This window comes from Silurus aristotelis (assembly GCF_946808225.1).
Source record: "Silurus aristotelis genome assembly, chromosome: 21".
Lineage (NCBI taxonomy): Eukaryota > Metazoa > Chordata > Actinopteri > Siluriformes > Siluridae > Silurus > Silurus aristotelis.
Genome location: NC_139594.1, coordinates 10066785 through 10086583, shown reverse-complemented (window position 1 = coordinate 10086583; position 19799 = coordinate 10066785). Strand labels below are relative to the sequence as shown.

General features: G+C 38.5%; 1 protein-coding gene across 1 annotated transcript in view; it reads right to left on the bottom strand.

Moving 5' to 3' along the window:
• Positions 1 to 3337: 3337 nt before the first annotated feature.
• ext1b (exostosin glycosyltransferase 1b) overlaps positions 3338 to 19799 on the bottom strand; it is a 71712-nt gene continuing 55250 nt past the window's right edge. Inside the window, exons 3-11 of the mRNA XM_083524055.1 lie at positions 18926 to 19033; positions 18274 to 18393; positions 15177 to 15309; positions 14022 to 14140; positions 11851 to 11946; positions 9514 to 9603; positions 7603 to 7763; positions 4934 to 5105; positions 3338 to 3656 (exon numbers count right to left, since the gene is read on the bottom strand). Coding sequence (XP_083380181.1) covers positions 3471 to 3656; positions 4934 to 5105; positions 7603 to 7763; positions 9514 to 9603; positions 11851 to 11946; positions 14022 to 14140; positions 15177 to 15309; positions 18274 to 18393; positions 18926 to 19033 — 1185 coding nt within the window. The 3' untranslated portion in view covers positions 3338 to 3470. The remainder of the gene's footprint in view (positions 3657 to 4933; positions 5106 to 7602; positions 7764 to 9513; positions 9604 to 11850; positions 11947 to 14021; positions 14141 to 15176; positions 15310 to 18273; positions 18394 to 18925; positions 19034 to 19799) is intronic.

Sequence of the window (19799 nt, the reverse complement as noted above, 5' to 3'; positions counted from 1 at the left end):
ATAATTAAAATTTGTGATTTTTTTTGAGAACTTAAGTTTAGTGTAATGTATTTTTATTTTTTTTTATCTTTACAGTTCGTCCCTTATTCTAAATAAAAATGGATGACCATCATTTTAAAATGTAGCTAAACACCGACTCTGCTGAAGCACTCGTCTCTCTGCTACAGTCAATAAAATAGATTTGGGACCATTAAGGTGGTGATTTAAATGGAAACTTTCACCCCACTGTGATCTAAATGCAGTAAAAACTAATAGATTTTTTAGGACCTACAGCTTGTGAGTATCGTTTGGAGAGAAGGTGTGCGTCGTACCACTTGGTTTCTGTTTTTGTTCGTGTGTCTCCACCAGGCACTGCTCCTGCATTACTGCCTTTTCAACGTGGCAAATGAATCACTTAAATGTTAACGCAATGCAACTGCCAAGCTCCGAAAAAAGAAGAATGAAAAAAAAGTCAACCATCTACCACCAAATATGCCTTTTATTCATTTTCTTATAAATCATTCATACAAAATTGGCATTATTCTATTTTCTTTATTATCTCTATAAAAATTCTTTTGTTAATTACAGGAGAAAGGAGGATGGACAGGAGGGTGCAAAGTCATAATGTTTAAAAAAAAAAAAAGAGCACAAATAAAAAAAGAAGCAGTTCTCAGATGCGTTTGAGTAAGTAGTCTAAAGTGGTCATGCAAGTTTGCAGATGTTTAAGAGCTCGCTGAGAGACTCCAAGTGAATGTGAAGCTGCTTATGTAGCAGGTTACGTCTTAACATAATTTTTCTTTCTTCATTAATGTAAATAAATTCAGAGCCCGAATTTAATCAAAAGGCACAATCGGGCACAGATCAGTGCTCATGCCCTGCCATGACTAAGTGCTGTAACGCCAGTTTCCTTATTGCTAGTCAAAGTTATGCAGGAGATTAAAAAAAAAAAAAAAAACAATGTCCTGTTCATGTGATGCTAGTTACAGCTTTATAAAGGAAGAACACCAGAATTCTCTAAACCAAGCCTAATGACAAAATTATATAAACAAATAAAAATTAAGTATGAAATGTTAAAAGAACACACATTAGCTGGAAAACATCTTTACCCTTATGGCTGCTGCCCACCACAAGTCTTTGGAGAGGGTTTATGCAGCGGCAGCAGCCTGAGCCTTCAAAAAATAAATAAAATTAAAATAAAAAAGGGCCAGTGAACGACGAAAGTGTCCGAACAAATTGTTACCACTGTGTGAAATCACAATCATCGTCTGATTGCGCATTTATACTCCACATTAAAGTTAGAGGCCAACGGCACATTACAACAAGCTGCATATACTTTTCTCAGTTTGGGTTATAAGGAGAAGGGGAGGAAAAATAAAAGAGGACGTCTTGCACAAAATGATCTTTTTTTCGATGCTGTACAAATGTCAGAACATTGTCCATTTTGTGCGAGTGTGTGAATACTGTACATATTTGAAAGAAAATACAGTTTATGTACAGCAAGGCTGCATTCATCAAACGGCGGTTTTCATCAGTGTACAAGGCTGAAAATGAGAAATGTCAATCGAGATGGTTACAACAATTTCACATTCATAGACCCCGGCTTGATATGAAATTAATTTCAGAGGGTTTACTGATCTTAGCAGTTCACCAGATGTGCACCAGTGTTTTCGAGCTATTACTTTTTAATTACCATCATCAGTCATGTTTAAAGAAAGACGGAGAAATTAAACACGGCTAAAACCTTCTGCAAAATTGCCTTTACTCTGCATTCATAACACATGGTGCTGCAAATCAAAGCTGCATCTCTGTGGATTCTAACAAAAATCCTACATCGAGATGGTTAAGATAAAATAAAACAATGCAGTCACAAAAAGCAGACGGAACCAGACTCGGATTCGCTTTGGGGCGTTTCATTTCTTGCTCAATTACCTAAAACTGTCTCATCTCTCGCTCCGGATTCGATCGACAATACAAGTATAATCGGTAAACGCAAACAGCCTGAAAAAGTTAGAAAACAAAGAAATTCCTTAGAAAAAAAAAAACCAACAGAACATTACCCCTCGTGTTCACAGAGCTTGGCTATTAAAAAAAATAAAAAATAAATGAAAATATTTGAAATTTGACTGTGTACTGAATACAATATAGTAATGTAGTGTTTGAATGAGTGAATGTTATCAGATGTTTGAATATGATTATCAGGTGTTTGTGCTGTAATGCCCACTATGATGATGGACCAAAAAAAAAAAAAAAAAAGGATAAAAGGATGAAGAAAAAAAAAAAGGACCTTTGGCTCACAGCTGGCTTACTTTAAATCCAGTCAACTTAACAAAACTAAAATACAAAAAAAACTTTTTAAATTAAAAGAAAAAAAGAAAAGAAAAATAGGCCACTAAAGTATGCTGTTCCTTCAAGCCAAGGACTTGTTTGAGACTTGTGAAGAGCTTTACTGCGACACAAACACTTAACACTACGGCACTGCAGAGAAGTACAGAGGTTTGATCATAATCAAATGGCATTCCTATGATACAAAAAAATTAATCGATAACGTAGATGCGTAGATTCAAAACAGAAAAACATGGACAGACCGTGTTGTACATGGATGCACGTCACACAACAAATCCAGTCCTAATCAGCAGCGAGAGCTTTATGAGCGCTTCACTGGAACTTCAGTGGCCCAGTTAATTAAACCAGATGCCTTGATTCTCCTACATTTTGGCTTGTTACAGACAATGTACATTTCAGAACGGGTGAAAGAAAATCCAATGCATAGAAGTCTTTAATTGCAGCAAAAGGCAATAAGCAATCTTGGCACTAAAGGAATACAGATGAAAAGAAAAGAAACCTTATGATAAATGAGCTTCGTTGTAAACTTCCTTTTTACTGGCAATGAAAAGAATTCTTCTTGTTAAAACAGTGAATTCTGATCATGTGATTTCTTCCTGTATAAATTGTTTACTGCTAGTTTATAGTACGCCAATGATCAGGAGAGTCGAATAAGACGATTAGAAACTGTGATAAGATATGCAGTGTCCACACAATCGATTCTCCGGGTCTTCAAATGTATGATGTGAAGACGAGACGGACGTATGGAAAATGTTCCTGAAACTGGGAGTCGAGGATGAATTGTGGTTCAGGTCCTGATGAACCTCTTTGTAGATGTGTGTGAAAGACACATTGATGCATCCCTCCTGCCTTCTCTAATATTCTCTCATGTGCTGGCAAGAATCGTCTGTCTGTTACAGCATTCATTAAAAAAAAATTAAACAAAAACATTCTTTCAAATAGTCTTGTGGTCTAAAGTGTGCTCTGGGTGTGTAAGTATGAAAGAGCCCAGAGAGTGCTCACATTCTGCCAGACTAGTCACTAACAGGTCACTAAGTGGAATAAAGTGGAGAAGAAACACCAGCAGACTCCTGTGCATCAGTCCTCCTGCTCTCCACCGAGTATCCCAGTGCCCCCTGCTGCACGCTCAGTAGGGGGCGCTCGTCTGGTCAGAGGCGCTCGATTTCCCTGTATTTCTTCCGGAGGATGGAGACCTGGTCTTTAAACAGTACCGGATCCAGTCTCATTTGCGAATGGACCAAAGGCATAGAGCCAAACCAGCTGGCGAATTTGTTCATGCAGGTCTGGCGCTGGGCGAAGTGGTCTGGATCTGCCCAGCGAGACGCCCGGGATGACTGCAGAGGGAAAACAATGAACCAAAGTCAGAGAATTCAGGAACGAAACAAGATTTACATACACCATGTAAATAGTCCAATAGAATGTGGACACCTGACTGCCACACCAGCATGTGTTTAATCCCGTTCCAGATGTATTCCCCGATTGCAGTTTAGAATAACTTCAGCTCTGTGTTCATTCAGTCACAAGAGCATTAATATGATCAGGTACTGATGTTGAGTAAGGTGGTCTGGTCTGGGGGGTCTCAATCAGTTCAACCCTAAATGGTGGCTGAGGTCAGTATTGTGCCTCTTAGTTCTAGTAAAACAGAAATTGTACTGCAACAGTACACAATGTGTAACTGAAATATATATATATAAAATGTGTGCACCCAAACACATATGGGTGTAATGTTCAGGTGTCCACAAACTTTTTTTCTATATATATATTCTATAAGATACATTTATAGACCTTCTGATTAGTAACACAGAGCCTTAACCACTGGGCTACAACTCCCTAAAGGTACCTTAAATTGATACTTTTCAAGTGTTTAATACTTTAATAAACATGGGCATGGACAAATATGGATTCTTTATGCAAATGTATGTTTATTATAAGTAAAACCTTTAACCTTAACATAGAGCATGAAGACAAAATATTCTTGTCAATGTTGAAAAGTAATTATGGTGTTTTAAATTAGGTACATCATCAGGACACCAAATGGAACTTTTGCAATGTTTCCACACGGACGGTTTTAATTGCCGGCTCGTGTGCATTGTGGCGGATAATAGTTTTATTGATTTATTTTTCAATATTTGAGTAAAAAAAGGACGTTACGAATAAATGTTGGTTGTGTTGAAGGTTTTAATTTCGGCTTTTATGTTTATTTATTGATATTTTTACTAATGTGCAATAACAAGAAACGTAACTGGTAAACTGTAACCAGTGCGTTTTGCTTTTTTCCTGTGAGACATTCATTCATGTCTATCAAAGACTTGGTGAAAGAGTTTGTAAATCTGAGGTGTATTTGTGAATCTGAACCTGTAATGATGGAATTCAGCAACAGACTTTAAGGCATCATTATTGGGATTTGGGTCAATAAACTTTGTTCTTTTTTCAGTGCAGGAAAACGCGTAAAAATTATAATCATATATACAGATGTTGATTAAGTTTTTTTTAAACCCACAAAGTAATCAATAGTTGTGTTAAAAATCAGGAACTGAAACGAAACATGAAAATAGGATGGTGTTAAGTAAATTCTTTAGAGACTGAGGAAAGCTTTTGAATTTCTCCATACCTGCCCCATCATGGTCTCTTTGTACTGCTTCTTCTGGGTCACTTTGATAGGTGGCAGCTTTGTGACGGCCGACACCAAGAAGTTCATCAGGATGTCCTCACAGTTAGCCAGCTGGTCCACCATGTTCTTTAGGCTGCTAGGCAGGTAGTGGATGTATAGGTAGTGGTAATACCTGGACAATAAAAGCAAACTGAGGTTAAGCATTTCCCTAAGCACCACTGTCGTCACGGCGCGGAATTAAAGGCAACCGGGAAACGTGAAAATTTTTTTTATAGATAATGTCAGGCCATAAACATTAGCTCAAACATCACGTAACACGTTTACATTTAATCTACACAGTGTACAGCACAACCTAAAAAGAGAATTGTGTTTAAAAGCCAGCTAACTAACTTAACATTTTGCCCCTAATATTTTTTTTTTAATTTAAAATGAAATTATCGGCCTCTGCGATAAAATGTGCTTATTGACATTTTTTTATTAGATGAATTAGAAAACAGGTGATAAAGTTGCTGGTTGGCTAAAGTTTTCAAGATATTTCACAATAAAGAATTATAATTATCTATATGCAGGTGAGTAAAGTTGCCTACAAAGGGAGGGTGTGTGTGAGATGAACAGGATTAACTAAGTGGTATGAAAATGGTACAACATAAAAACTGGTACCACAAAAGTTTACAAACTTATCTTCAGATTAAAGATTAATACCTAACTGTAATGTATTGGTCTTTTATTGTAAAGTACATTTATCTTGGTCAGATCTACACAATATACAGCTCCATTTAGTGGCTTGTGAATGCGCCATTGCCAAGGAACAGTTGCGTGATTCCTTCCATCAGAAACCAAGATGCCTTGAAACTGTGTAAACAGCACAGATAACTTCTGCTACATTTGTGGTGAGGTTACATTTGCATCTCAAACGTGTAGTATGATGGCAGTGGTGGGGGGAAAAAAAAAAAAAAAAGCCATACCACCTATATTTTTGGATGCAAAATAAAATGGGATCAGGACAATAGTTGGGCCGCATGTTATTGTTGCATTAGATGTGCAACTTATCATTGGCTAACTTCTTACACTCACATTTTCACTATTTCCCTTTAAACTGTGGGGCAGTGAGCGATGAGCATGGGGAGAGATTAAACCAGGATATCACAAGCATAGAGAAAAGATACCAAGGGAAATGGAGTCCATCCATGCCTGCCAATTACTGCTGGAATCTCTCCTTAAATGATCCTACTGCAGTTCACAAGAGACAAGCCGAAAAAGCAGCGTTTGGATACCGAATAAAGATCCCAATAAAGAACCATGTCAATTTAATCTTATGTTAGAGCGTGTATTCTGTAATTATTTTATTCATTTCAGATTATTTTGTAAGATTTAAAACTCTTTTTTTTTTTTAGGTTGTATTGTAATAGTCTGGGATGCTACACAGCAATGGGACCAACCCATCCACAATGCGGTCAGTTTTAAATGGGGGAAAAAAAAAAGCATGAAAACGTTATCTTACGAACGAGTTACATTCTGAACGAGCGCTCGTACCATGAATTAGTTTGTGAGTTGTTACTGTGTTCGTTATTGACTAAGCATATCTCCTAATGATGTAAGAGCTATCAAATACTAGCAAATAAACAATAAAATATACTAAATCAAAATACTGTATACAATATTTTGTATTAAATAATAAAAAAAAATATATATAAATTAATATAAAAAACTAATTCACTTAAAAAAAAAATTTACCCTGGTTCAATGTGCACTTGTTAGGGTCGACGACTAGCTCGCGGCTCTCCTTCATTTAGAATTTTTTCAACTCCGAACATATTTGACTTTGAGGACAGGATTGTTCACATTCGCGAAAGTTCCTAAAGTGAATGTTTGTAAGGTGGGAAGCGTCTGTATATAAAAAAAGAAAATTATAAATTAACTATTGGTATATATATATATATATATATATATATATATATATATATATAAAAAAAAAAAATAAAATAAAATACATTTATAATAATTGGTGTGGCACCATTCCTGGTGGTCTAATGGTTAGGATTCGGTGCTCTCACAGCCACAGCCCGGGTTCGATTCCCGGTCAGGGAACCAACCCCAGCCATTAGGGTTGCACAAGCCAGTGCACTCTTAGTGCCGGTCCCAAACCCGGATAAATGGGAAGGGTTGCGTTAGAAAGGGAATCCAGGGTAAAACATGTGCCAAATCAAACATGCGGATCATGAATACGGATGATTCGCTGTGGCGACCCCTAATGGGAGAAGCCGAAAGAAAGTTTTGGTATGGCACCATTCTCACTGCTGTACACACACTGTGCAGAAAAGTCATGGAGCATAATTGTAATTTAGAATTATTTAGCAAATTTGGCTTTGAAGCCGTATCTTGGAAACCAGAGCCACTCAGGACTTAATCTTTCTTTATTAGTGACCCAATTCTGGTAAAAAATTTGCTAAATGTGATTTCTGAGGCTTTCTACTTGTAGACCAGTGCATTTAAAGAGCACAGCAATAATAAAATAAAAAAAAAACACACATGGTAAGTAATTTCACTTCAGTTTGCTAAAAGAGAATTGAGCAAGTGAGAAGATGATCAGCGTTGATTGCTGATGTTATATGATAGGAGGTTTCTATTTAGCAAAAGTCTCCAGGTAAATGTGGCACTGAGGAGAGTACCTGTGGTAAATGGCGGCTCCGGTCAGAACCATGGAGTAATCATTGGTCCATTTGGATGTGTAGCCCCAGCGCTCCTTATTACTGTCCCAGAAATGACTGCGTGCAGGGTATCCCACAATCCTCTCCGGGAAACTTTGCCACACGGTGAAGGCAAAATCCACCTGCAGAAAAAAAGAAAAAAAAAGAAAGCAGCATAAGCAGCAATTCAGCACTCCTACGACATCTGCATTTTACAACAAAAAAATTAAGCGGCTAATATCTGGCCCAGACCTGTGAGCAGGTGAAAATTAGCCTGGTGGCATAAACAGACCTCAAGAAAGTTAGCCAGAGAAAAGAGAGAAACACACCACACGCTTTCAAAGGCACTGCTGTTAGATGCCCTCCTTTTTTTCTCAGATCAAAGCTTTTAAACAAATAATTACTGAAAGACATCAAAAGCGTCAGAGCCTGAACCCTGGCTGGATATAAAAACACTGAATTAACGAACAGCCTTATAAAACACACACACACACACACACACACACACACACACACACACACACACACACACACACACACACACACACACACACACACACACACACACACACACACACACACACACACACACACACACACACACACACACACACACACACACACACACACACTTCACAGAGAGTTAATGAGACTATAACCTAAACCCTAACAACACAGACAGCTGCATTCACAAACAGAGCTTAATATCACACACATTCAGACAGAGTCACGATAAGAAAGGACTGATGCAAACGTAGAGACGAATGACTACAAGAATTCTACATACAGTTGAAAAACAATAGACAATTTGACACCTCTGGGAAACAGAAGTGACCAGTGTTTCCACTGGACTGGAGGAACTTCTAAAGAAACATACAGTAGTTTCCAAAATGTACTTCTTTCTCAATGTATAATTAATCGTTCAATACTTTCAGGTACATGCAGTACCAACATGTGCATGTAAAGACCTGAAGTACAGCCTTATCCCAGACAGACACTAGAGCAGGGAAATACACAGATATAACAATGAAAATTCTGATGATATGGGATACAGACTGAGAAATCACAGATATACAGTGGGGGAAATAATTATTTGAGCCCCTGCTAATTTTGTACATTTACCCCCTTGTGAAGAAATGAACAGTCTAGAATGTATATAGTAGGTTGATTTTAACAGAAAGAGAAAGAATATCAAATAAATGAATATTATATAGAAATGATTTTGTATTTGATTGAGTGAAATAAGTGTTTGATCCCCACCAACCAGCAGGAGTTCTGACTTCCAAATCAACCCAAAAATGTGGGTTTTTTCCCCCATTAGAATTTAATAGAATAATAAAATTTCTAGTTTGTATGCTGTTAGTAATTTTGAAATTCAGACTTTCAGCAACACTGCTGTTTTGACAGCAGGTTAACAAGAATATATCTCACAATTATGTGCATATTGGACAGTTTTGCACTCAAGCACCCATCAGTAAACAGACGATAACCTCAGCAATGATGAATATAATGATAATAAAATAATAAATAATCTCAGGGAATTATTCCTGGTGAGTGAACACACAAGCACTCATGCTAAATTGTTTCTAAAGATCATGCAGAAGACAGGACTTATATGTTAGCAGAAAGCCATGTCCTAAATGCAGGAGTGTGTGTGTGTGTGTGTGTGTGTGTGTGTGTGAGAGAGAGAGATTTATATGTGGAGAAAAGGAGAAGTGGGAGCTGAGAGAGACAGAAGATTCAGCTCGTTTTGCTGACACAGCTCAACACACCAGCAGCACCATCCTTCCTCAGATACACACACGCATGCAAGCACACACAAAAACAAAAAATACACTGTCACAGACACATGAATAAGTGGTGGGGGAAAAAACTGAAAAAAAAACCCCGCACCTCTGTGGTCGAGAGCACCGTGTCCTCATCCAGACTCAGCACAGCATCAGTGAGGATGCTTTCATAAGGTAGAAAGCGACTGCTCATCACCTGCACAGCATGAGGGAGGAAAAAACAATTATTTATCTGGATACAGGTCTGTCCTCTTCACATTCAAATGTCAATCGGAACCATTTTTGAGATACACAAAAATGTGTAAATATTCTTTTTTACAAGTTTCCTCCAACTTGTGTGTGCATAAGTATGTGTGTGTGGTGAGTAAATGGTGAGAGCCTCACTATGAGCAGGTCAGGGACATGAACAGTATTGAGATGCAGAGATACACACAGGCTTTGAAGATATGAATAGGAACATGGCTATGATAGCTGCTCAAGTCAAATAAAGCCTCACACACACACACACACACACACACACACACACCCACACCTTCAGCCCTAAGCATAGTCACCTGCAAAATCCTCAGAACTGAAAAACAGTATAGTATCCTTAATACTAACCCTGGCTTTAAACTTGTGTCTATTATCTTTTGTCTTTCATACGAGCGTTTTCAGAAATTCGGTATTTTTTTTAAATAATTCATAATTCCAGAAACGTGTTGTGTCCTACTCCGGTTCCTAAAGGGGTGTATTTACATTTACTCATATTACACACTTACACAATAATGTAAACCTCTACATAATCCATTTACAGTCAAATACATTGTGAAGAGTTACTGTAATTTTATATACTGTTTATGCTGGTATAAAATTTAGGGAAGCTTTAATGGGACAGCCATCCTCTCAATAATAATGCCATTAACTAAAAAGCAAGCTAAAAGAAATCTATAAATCATAAACAGACCAATTACATAGTTATTGTGAAGAACACTGCTGTATTAAAGGGTGACACTTTAATATAGTTAGCACTAAGTAAACGATAAGTCACTGGTCTGGTTTATCTCAGGATGTAACATGTCATATTCCCCCTAGTGTTCTGTGTTTACATTTACATTTATGGCATTTGGCAGGAGCCCTTTATCCAGAGCGACCTACATTTATCTAATTATACAACAGTAGTTTTGGGTCAAGGGTCTTGTCTAACCACCACACAGTGGCAGTTAATTTGAGCTGGGATTTGAACTCACAACCTTCTAATCAGAAGATCAACATCTTATTCACTGAACATGGCATTAGAGAGGGTGCAATGGATTTCTGGAGAGTCTTAGAGACACTTAGTTTTGAACAGAATTCATACAAAAACAGCAGTATATTTCCGTGTGTGTGTGTGTGTGTGTGTGTGTGTGTGTGTGTGTGTGTGTGTAACCATTTTTTCACCTCTTCTAATTTATCTTTCCCATAATCTGACCTTGGTCTTTTAGCTGCTGTTCTGCTGTAAAATAAATTAGTAGTAATATTTTATATTTGCTTAGACATGAATCAAAGCTTCACTTTTTCTCTTTCTTCAATGCAGTTGCATTACATTTTAACTTGACTTGAACTAAAAGACCCGATCCTGTTCCAGCATGACAGTGTTCCTGTGCACTCCAGGTCTCCTCACCCTACATCCGTACCCGACTTTACTAAAATCCATGTTTATATAGAATCCAGTGTATTATAAACAATGCAGAATATGATGACTGCTTGAAATGCTATAAATATTTAAAAGTGCCCTCTAAACACATAGGGTGGAATATTAAACCAAAAACAAATGAATGTGTGTGTTCCTACACCGAGTTGCTTCAGGCTTAAATCCCACACACACACACACACACACACACACACACACACACACACACACACACACACACACACACACACACACACACACACACACACACACACACACACACACACACACACACACACACACACACACACACACACACACACACACACACACACCTCAGTAAACAATACAGCCACAAGCAAAGCAAACCACAGGCTGACTGGCACACTCCTCTCCTATCCATAAAGCCAACGGAAAGCTTATCCCACTTCCCTGTGTGCTGACCATGTGTGCGAGTGTGTGAGTGGGAGAGAGAGAGCAGTGCAAAGTGCATACTGACTCAAGAGAGGCAGTTAGACGTTTTTCCACATCGCTCGCTTCTAAAACAAATGCTGATGTATATAAATAGCACAATATTAGATTTAATAATAGAATTTAGTTTTGGGATTTACACTAATTAAAGCAACTAAACAAAACTCACTCAGACCCCTGGGGTTTAAACGGACATCTGAGGGAGTGACTGAGAACGAGAAAGTGTGTGTAAGAGAGTGTAAGAGAGATTGCGAGAGCGAGTTAGAGTATGTGAGCGTATGAGTGACAGAGTGTGTGATAAAATATTTTCAGAAGACTTACTTTGTTCTCTCCTTCGATGACTATGACTGGCACGGAGGTGGCAGGCCATCGATGCTTGGCAGGTAAAGGCTTGTCGCAATTCCACAATACAATAATCTGAGAAATTAGGGGGAGAAAAAAGAAAATACAGGATGGAGGAGGAGGAGAGATAAAGGAGGAAAAAGAAAGGGAAAAAAAAAACATGACTATAAAAATGAAATACAGGTATTATTTATAATAATTATAATTTATTTATAAGCGTTCTTTAATGTTTTTTTTTTTATATTCTGTCTCTCAAAATAAACCTACCATAAATATACTAGACTGTTCATTTCTTTGTAAGGGGTAAATATACAAAATCAGCAGGGGATCAAATCATTGTTTCCCCCACTGTATTGGTAACTCCCCCCAATTAAGTTTGAAACTGTAGCAATAGTCATGTAGGTATTGCACAGACAGAGGTTTTGTTGGGATTTGGCTGAGATTTCTTTAGAGCAGCACATCAAACACGTTATTTTGTTACGAGTTCTGAACGTCTGTGCGATAAGGAAAGCTTACTGTATTAATAAGCAACATGAACGAGAAGTAGACACGCCTCCCTGCTCTTATTGGTTGGTGCTACGTGATCTATTTTCTCGCAGAAGCTGGGATGAATTGTTTCCCCTTTGAGCAGATTTGTTTCCAATGCAAAGTGAAGAAAAAGCCATTCCAAGCTTTATAGGAGCTTGAAATAGTGATTAATAATTTCAGTTAGTTACAGTGCAGGGGAAAATAAAACTGAAAGCTGCGGAGAAATACGACGTTTGTTCAAAGAACACAATCGCGGCTCCTAATTAATTTATGTTTCATCACCTTGAATTTTCTAAATACACAAACTTGGGCAATTGCCTTTGCCTCCGCCTCTATCAAATCTCATAAATGTTAAATGTTGAAAGCCTTGCCCAGCAGAGTGTCTAATCTATGTAAGAACAAACAACCTTCAGCTAAAAAACCCCTGAAGCTCCAAACACAGCAAAGCTTTTGCTGCAAGCCTTTAACTCATCTTACTCTCAGGGAAGCATTGAAATAAAAATAGATTGTTCGGTTTAAAAGCACTTTGATTACAGCATTTTACCAAATTCAGACTGTAAATAGTGTTTAAAAAAAAAAAAGAGCAGGTTGTGTGATTAAGAATGCTGCGAGGCACCGCACAGGCAGTTACCGAGGTGTATTTTTAACACTGATTAGCTGCTCCTTCCTCTGACGCTAATTGGAGAAGCTGAAAGGCAGATGGTATCTCTATCAGCTTCCCCTTGTTCTGGGAGTGGAAGTATGTGTGTGACTGCTTTGCTCTTTCTCACACACACATCCACACGCTCGCCCTCACACAAACAGGAACGGCAGCTCGCAGCGGGACACCAGTGCGAGCTCGCTTGCCAGAACCGACCGGGGAAACAACTCTCGCCTTCTCCTTCTCTCTCCCTTGTTTATTTATATCTCCCCTTCCTGCAGTTCCGCTTCCCAGAGCGAAGGAAAGCCTCGGCCTGATTAAGGGAAGCAAAGGGTGCTCGCATGATTACTCCTCTCGTCTCTCCACTTTACTCGACGAGAGCACGTTCCATTGAGAGAAAATAAAATCGGAGCCCTTCAGCTGAGAGAGAAACGAGAAGCGACACATCACACTTCATACAGTCAGAGAGGATGTGGTGTATTTAATTAATCTGTCCCGCTCTCTAGATTTCTGTTCCCCTTTTTTTTTTTATCTCCTTCCATCTTCTCCCCCCCTCCGACTCGGTCTTACTCTCTCAGAAAGGAATCAATACATTTTTCATTCCCAGGGCAGTCAGCTTTCACAGTCCTGATGGATACCATGGAAACACAGCAGCGATCGAGGGGACTGAGTCCTTATTTATTCACAGAGGATCAAACTGGGTTTATGCAGTCAGGGTGGCAAGACCAGTCATCTACATGGACAAAGACTCCTACTTTTAACCACTTCTAAAGGTTATTGTTCTCGGGGGGTGGGGGGGTGGAAATACTTGTGAGGAATCTCAGCTTATGAATCATACAGCAAAAGTGCTGCACTGGATCTGCTGCATGTCACAAGTCTAAAGCCAAACCGTGTTGTGAAACATATGATTTAAGAATACATCCTTCCTGTACTAATGCATCCAAAACCACTTCCTTCTGCAATGAAAGCTAGTGATTTGTACCTGAGCACAGTACTGAGACTTGGCCACCGCCATCAGGAGCTTGAGAATGGGCTGAGACTGGGACACTAGTGGGGTGACAGCATGGATGACTGCAGTGAACTTGGGGGTTGTTTTAATTCCTGGGGAAAAAAAAAAAAAAAAAAAAAAGACAGGAAGATGGGTTACTACATTACACCAACCTCCAGGAAAATGCAGCTTGATTTACCTTTTGTGAATCGTTATTAACTCTTTGTAAAACAGTTGATTATCGAACCATTTTCATGCATGGTGTTCTTTCATGTGTGCTTAAGGACATTTACTTTGATCCATCCACAGCTCTTTATTGATCACACTGACAAATATTGCAGATTGAGATAAAGTCACGCGTGGGCAGCTTCATGGATGCATTAGCAACAGCAGTGATGCATGACTCAAGCTTGTGCACACGCATTCAATCATCCAATTACACTGGGCAATTTAATGATCTATCAGCGTACAGCAGGTTAGCGCTTAGCTACTGTTCTCATTTTGGAAATCTAGAAATGGACTAATGCCAGTGCCTTGTCCTTATTGCTAATTAAAAGTCTAAGTTTAAAAATAACATTGTATATGTCAGATAATGAAAAATAAGGGAAGAAGAGACTTTAGAATAATATTAATAATAACGAAAAGATAAGAGACGACATCATAAAATCCACACACTACTGACACATAAGGAAAAAAAGCTATTTTCATAATATCTTACTCTAATTATAATGCCTGTAAAGAAATCACCTCGATTTTAAAATAATGCTGTTTAGGTCACAATTAACTTGCATTTTAATCCGAATAAATGATGTCGTCATGATACGCTGTTATTAAATTATGTCATTATAGTAACGTTTTAGTGCTCATGAGGAAATATTTAAGTGTCCTAGAAATAGCTCTACACCTCCTGAAGAAATGGGTGTTTTTTGTTGTTGTAAATAAAATTTCAAAACCATATTCTCAGTACATCCAGAATATATATCAGGCTAGTTACTAGCTATAACACCAGGTTTCTGGAGATCATGGCATATAGTTTTCTATTTATTTGCATAATGTCCAATTCAGTACTGTGCTGAGATAGCTTGCGTTTTAAAATGATAGGTCTTCCATTTAAAGATGATGTTTTCTAAAATGCACACTGAGACTTACCTAGGCCGGCATAGAAGAAGGGGAAGTCCCCTAGATAGGAGGAATAGTGGGGCAGGGAAAACAGACCTCCTGGGTGAGCGTTCCACATCACACTACTGCGTGCTGTGTGCTGGAGAACCCGGTCCTGAATGATCTGAATGTGCGCACACACACACACACACACACCATTGATGGTGGTTAACTGCCACTATTCTGAGACTGTCTATACAAAAAGGACAGAAGTTGTATAACTATGTAAACTTCCAGAGTCTTTGTTCCAACACTTTTTATTGAAACATCAAATGCAGCCCAGTCCTGTTCCAGAGACAAAAGCAAGCTGACTCTGTGGAGATCCAGACTCGGAGATAGCTCCTTTAGCCTTGAAGAGCCAATAGCCCCTTTCATAAAAAGACGCATTGAAGCAATAGTTTTTGCCATTTATATCGTGCCCTTCGGTGTGTTCACGGCCTGTCAGGGTGACAGCATAATTGCTGGCAACCCTGGAATTGCAGCTGATAGGAGGCTGGACGACTCAGCAACAGTGAACTTGTAGCCAATTCCGAATGCTACGCCTGAGGCACTTTGTAACACAACTGACAAAAATACGGGGCATAAAATTTCTTGGTAGCATTTAGTGGAAAAAGCTCATTTCAGTGTTTCCCATCCTGTTTTCTCCACCCCCTTCTCCCCAAGGGCAGTCAATAACCATTTGACTCCAGTGAAAAGATTAACTCTCCCTCCCTGTGCCCTCGCAATAAGAGCACTTGTCATCTTAAATGTGGAATCACAGGAAGGACTGAAAGGCTGTTTCTCTTTCCGGGCTAGAACGCCGATGCCTACAGGTCTGTCTGGTCCTGAAGGAATGTGATTGACGATTCAATTTCCCCATGGAACAGTTACAATATTCTGACTGGAACATGATAAATAAAAACAAGGGCCCAAATACCTGCAGTTATTACTGCGCCAGTGTGCCTGTGAAGTATACAACGTCCCTGTTCTTGCTCATTCTGGAACTCTTATGATTAGTTATACTGACATGATCGTACTTGTGGGCACAGGAGGACAAAAACATCGATTAAACATACACTGAAACTGAGCATTTATTTATGCAAATGCAATTATGCAAAAAATAACAGCATTTCTTATCAGACTTCTTAAGTCAGGAAAAAAAGAAAGGGCTTTTAAGGGCCTTCAAACACAACAGTATGATTTCAACTAGTCTCAACATGACCTGCTGCGGCTGTGTTAAATGATTATCAAATTAATAATCAAATGTGTTCATCATTTGCTTTATTCCATTCTTGCCATTCTCACTGTTTAAGATGAAAATATAATTCCTTACACAATCACAATTGTACAATTGGAAAATTATATCCTGGGTTTCTGCTCCATTTAGGATTAATCAGCAGCCTAAGCAAGTTGGAACATCAATATTATAATATACAAAGAAAAATAAATGTAGCCCAAGCTGAAAGCCTAGTATGAACTCATTAACTCTTATTCCCTGGAGTCTATCAGAACCAATTACATGTTGGTTGTTTTACTAATGATAATATTCTGTGTATCAACAGACTCCATGGTGCGAACTTTAACAGAGTACCAGCATGATTGGCAGCCAGGCTGCCCTACGAGAAAAGTTGGCAATTTGGAATCAGTTATGTTTCTATTTAACCTGAAAGTTCAACTAAATTGATATTACAGAGATGGGCATGCAGTGAGAAAGGACACAATATTAGCATTATTTGGATCTCTTTTATCACAGAGCTCAAATAGTAACATCAATTACTTCAAGGTATGTCACGAATTCTGTGAAGTCCATAGAATTGAGCAGATCAGCAGCCCTTTGCCTGTTTATCATCAAACTACATGATGAAATCAAATCACATCTTAACTCACTGTTCACTGTACAGTCTTCATAAACGGTTCCTCTGATGCATTTTTAAATATTGACCAGGTTTTAACAAGTAACTTTAAAGATGCCTTTATTCTCGCAGTGTAACACTGGTTGAATACAATAAACCAATCTCTTTAAATATAAGTGAAAACATTATGTATTAAGTACATGATCAGCGATGGCCGTCAGGTCTTTAAGGCTAGTTTAGTGCTACGAAACAGTGTTTAGTGCTAGTTTAGTGTTACTAATGGTCTTTAATGCTAGTTTAGTGCTACGAAACGGTGTTTAGTGCTAGTTTAGTGCTACTAATGGTCTTTAGTGCTAGTTTGGTCCTACGAAACGGTGTTTAGTGCTACTAATGGTCTTTAGTGCTAGTTAACCGAGCTATTTAGGCTTCAGATATCGAAATGAAACTTTTGCTTTGGAAAAATGGCATCCCTGAGGGAACCCAAAATGACAATATATGAAGCTTTTAATAGTCCTAACAACAAATCATTTTGCAGAAAATAAGCAAGAATTAAAGAAATGCACTTTGAGTTCCCATTCGCTTATTTACCTTTGCTGCAGTAAAGAGTTTAGTGATTTTTCCCTGTTTCTAGCTTTTCATCCAATCTTTACCTTTGCACACAATTCACCCTTGTAAACTAAGGTAAAGTCCTAATATTTTAAATGTTTGATGCGGTATTTAAACCAACAGATGGGTAGATTCACCTAATTTTCTAAAAATATCTTGGTTTTTCCTAAAGATGTCTTGATAAATCTTTTTCTGCCACACCTGATAAACTAATTTCCAGACAAATTATTCGTCGCTAATTCTATTCAAGACTATTTATTTTGCATTTATTTTATTTAAAAGTGCACATATGTTATGTTGAACTACAGATACACTGAAAAAAAACCCAACCAAATATAATATTCTGACAAAATAGTGCCCCCCCCCATGGTAGAGCGCTATAAGGTAGTGAATTTAGACCTGTCTCTAGAACAAGGGCTTGGCAAGTCATATTACTTTCCTGATCTATGGAGTTGTATTATTGATCAATCATTCATACACAGATGTGAAGCAGCAGATGTTGAGGCTGATTAGAGCGTTGTTTTTTTGATAGTCCGGAGTCCCCTTGTGATTTAAACACTGCTGATGTGGCTTCCTTGCAGTGGGGTGTTTTGCATGGAATTTGTTGCTAACTGTAATAGCGAAGAAAAAAAAAGGCAGGCATCACTCACTTCTAGGGTGGTAAGTACAATCTTCTCCACTGATGAGAAGTAGGCCTCCCACAGGAACTGAGTCTGCTGCCTCAGAGCCAAGATCTTATCCTGATGGATGGAGCGCACTGTGGAGGGGATCTGGAGGACGAGCAGAAATAAAAAAAAAAAGAAGAGAAAGAGCAGAGAAAAGGTAATGAGAAGATTTAATCACTATGGCTCTTTTGAGAATACAGAGGGAAGGAAAGACAGGGTTAATGCTTATGTACTTCTAGCTATTGAGATACATGCGATATAGGAAGAAGTATATGAATTATACAGTACAGGGAGTTTGACTAGAATTAACAAACGCTCACTCTAAAGTTACATTTGTTCTATGAATTTAACTTGGATTCTCAGAAACATGAGCATGTGTCTTCACCCCCTAGTGAGACACATTGCTACAGTATTCTCGACTGTCAGCGCTAAACAAAAAAAAAAGAAAACAGCAGGAAGAAAGCAGTGCAATAAGGCCAACAACCTCCACTCCCACGTGTGAATGATAGTGAGAAATATAGCTCTATATATACACAGCAGAGGTGAAACTGTTAGGTCAAAAAGCAAAAAACAGCAATTACAGAGAGGGCAGAGAAAGATGGTGAGATCGAATAAAACAGAGCAACAGATTTCTGACCTGCAGCAGGAGCCTCTCGTCTCCGATCACAGCGCCCGCGTTCCAGTTGATGACCTCAGAGAAGGGAAGCTCCCAACCATTACTTAGCATGACAGGCACACAGGCTGCCTGCGTACACAAACAAAAAGGGCACAGCAATGTGTCATTCAGAGTGCGCCTTCATTAGACAGCTATACAAATTGGCGAGTGCCTGCATGTACTACAATAAACAGAAAGCATTGGAGCGCCATGACTAAACAGCCACCATTTAAATGAACTGATTCTAGCAGGTCTTGAGACCAGACAAGATCAGACACTGAGCACTTTCCGAATGCTGGTGACTAATCTAAAACCATTTTTCAAAAAGCAAACATTTAAGTTCTCAGCAGAATCAGTGTAGCTCAAGATGAAACTAGAACCCGGTGATATAAACGTACAGAGAGAGCATTATTACCCATGAACCTTTGGGGGATGAACGTTATTGAAGAGAAACTGAGGCTTTACTGGCCTGAAAACTGGCAGCTAAAGTGCTGAAAACAATACTAACAAATGCAAGACTCTAAACATTAGAAATAAATAGCTGAAGGAAATAAAACCATCTTTCTTCTGTCTTAACTGTCTATGAAACCTTGGTGCTGTGTAGAGTTATTCATTCTAACTAAAGAACCCTGAGGTAAATCTTGTGGTCACACTGGCAGGAAGTTTTTGCTTTGCGCTGCTCAAATCTTTGTGTTGCTATATTTAGTTGTTTCTTTGGTATCTGTGGTTGTTTCACATGAATGTATGTACAAATGCATCAGTGCAGTGCATCCCAATCTACTGGTGAATGTTTGAGCTTAAAAAAAATAACCTGTCGCTCCTCACAACACCTACTTGACAGGTAAATCTGTGTGAT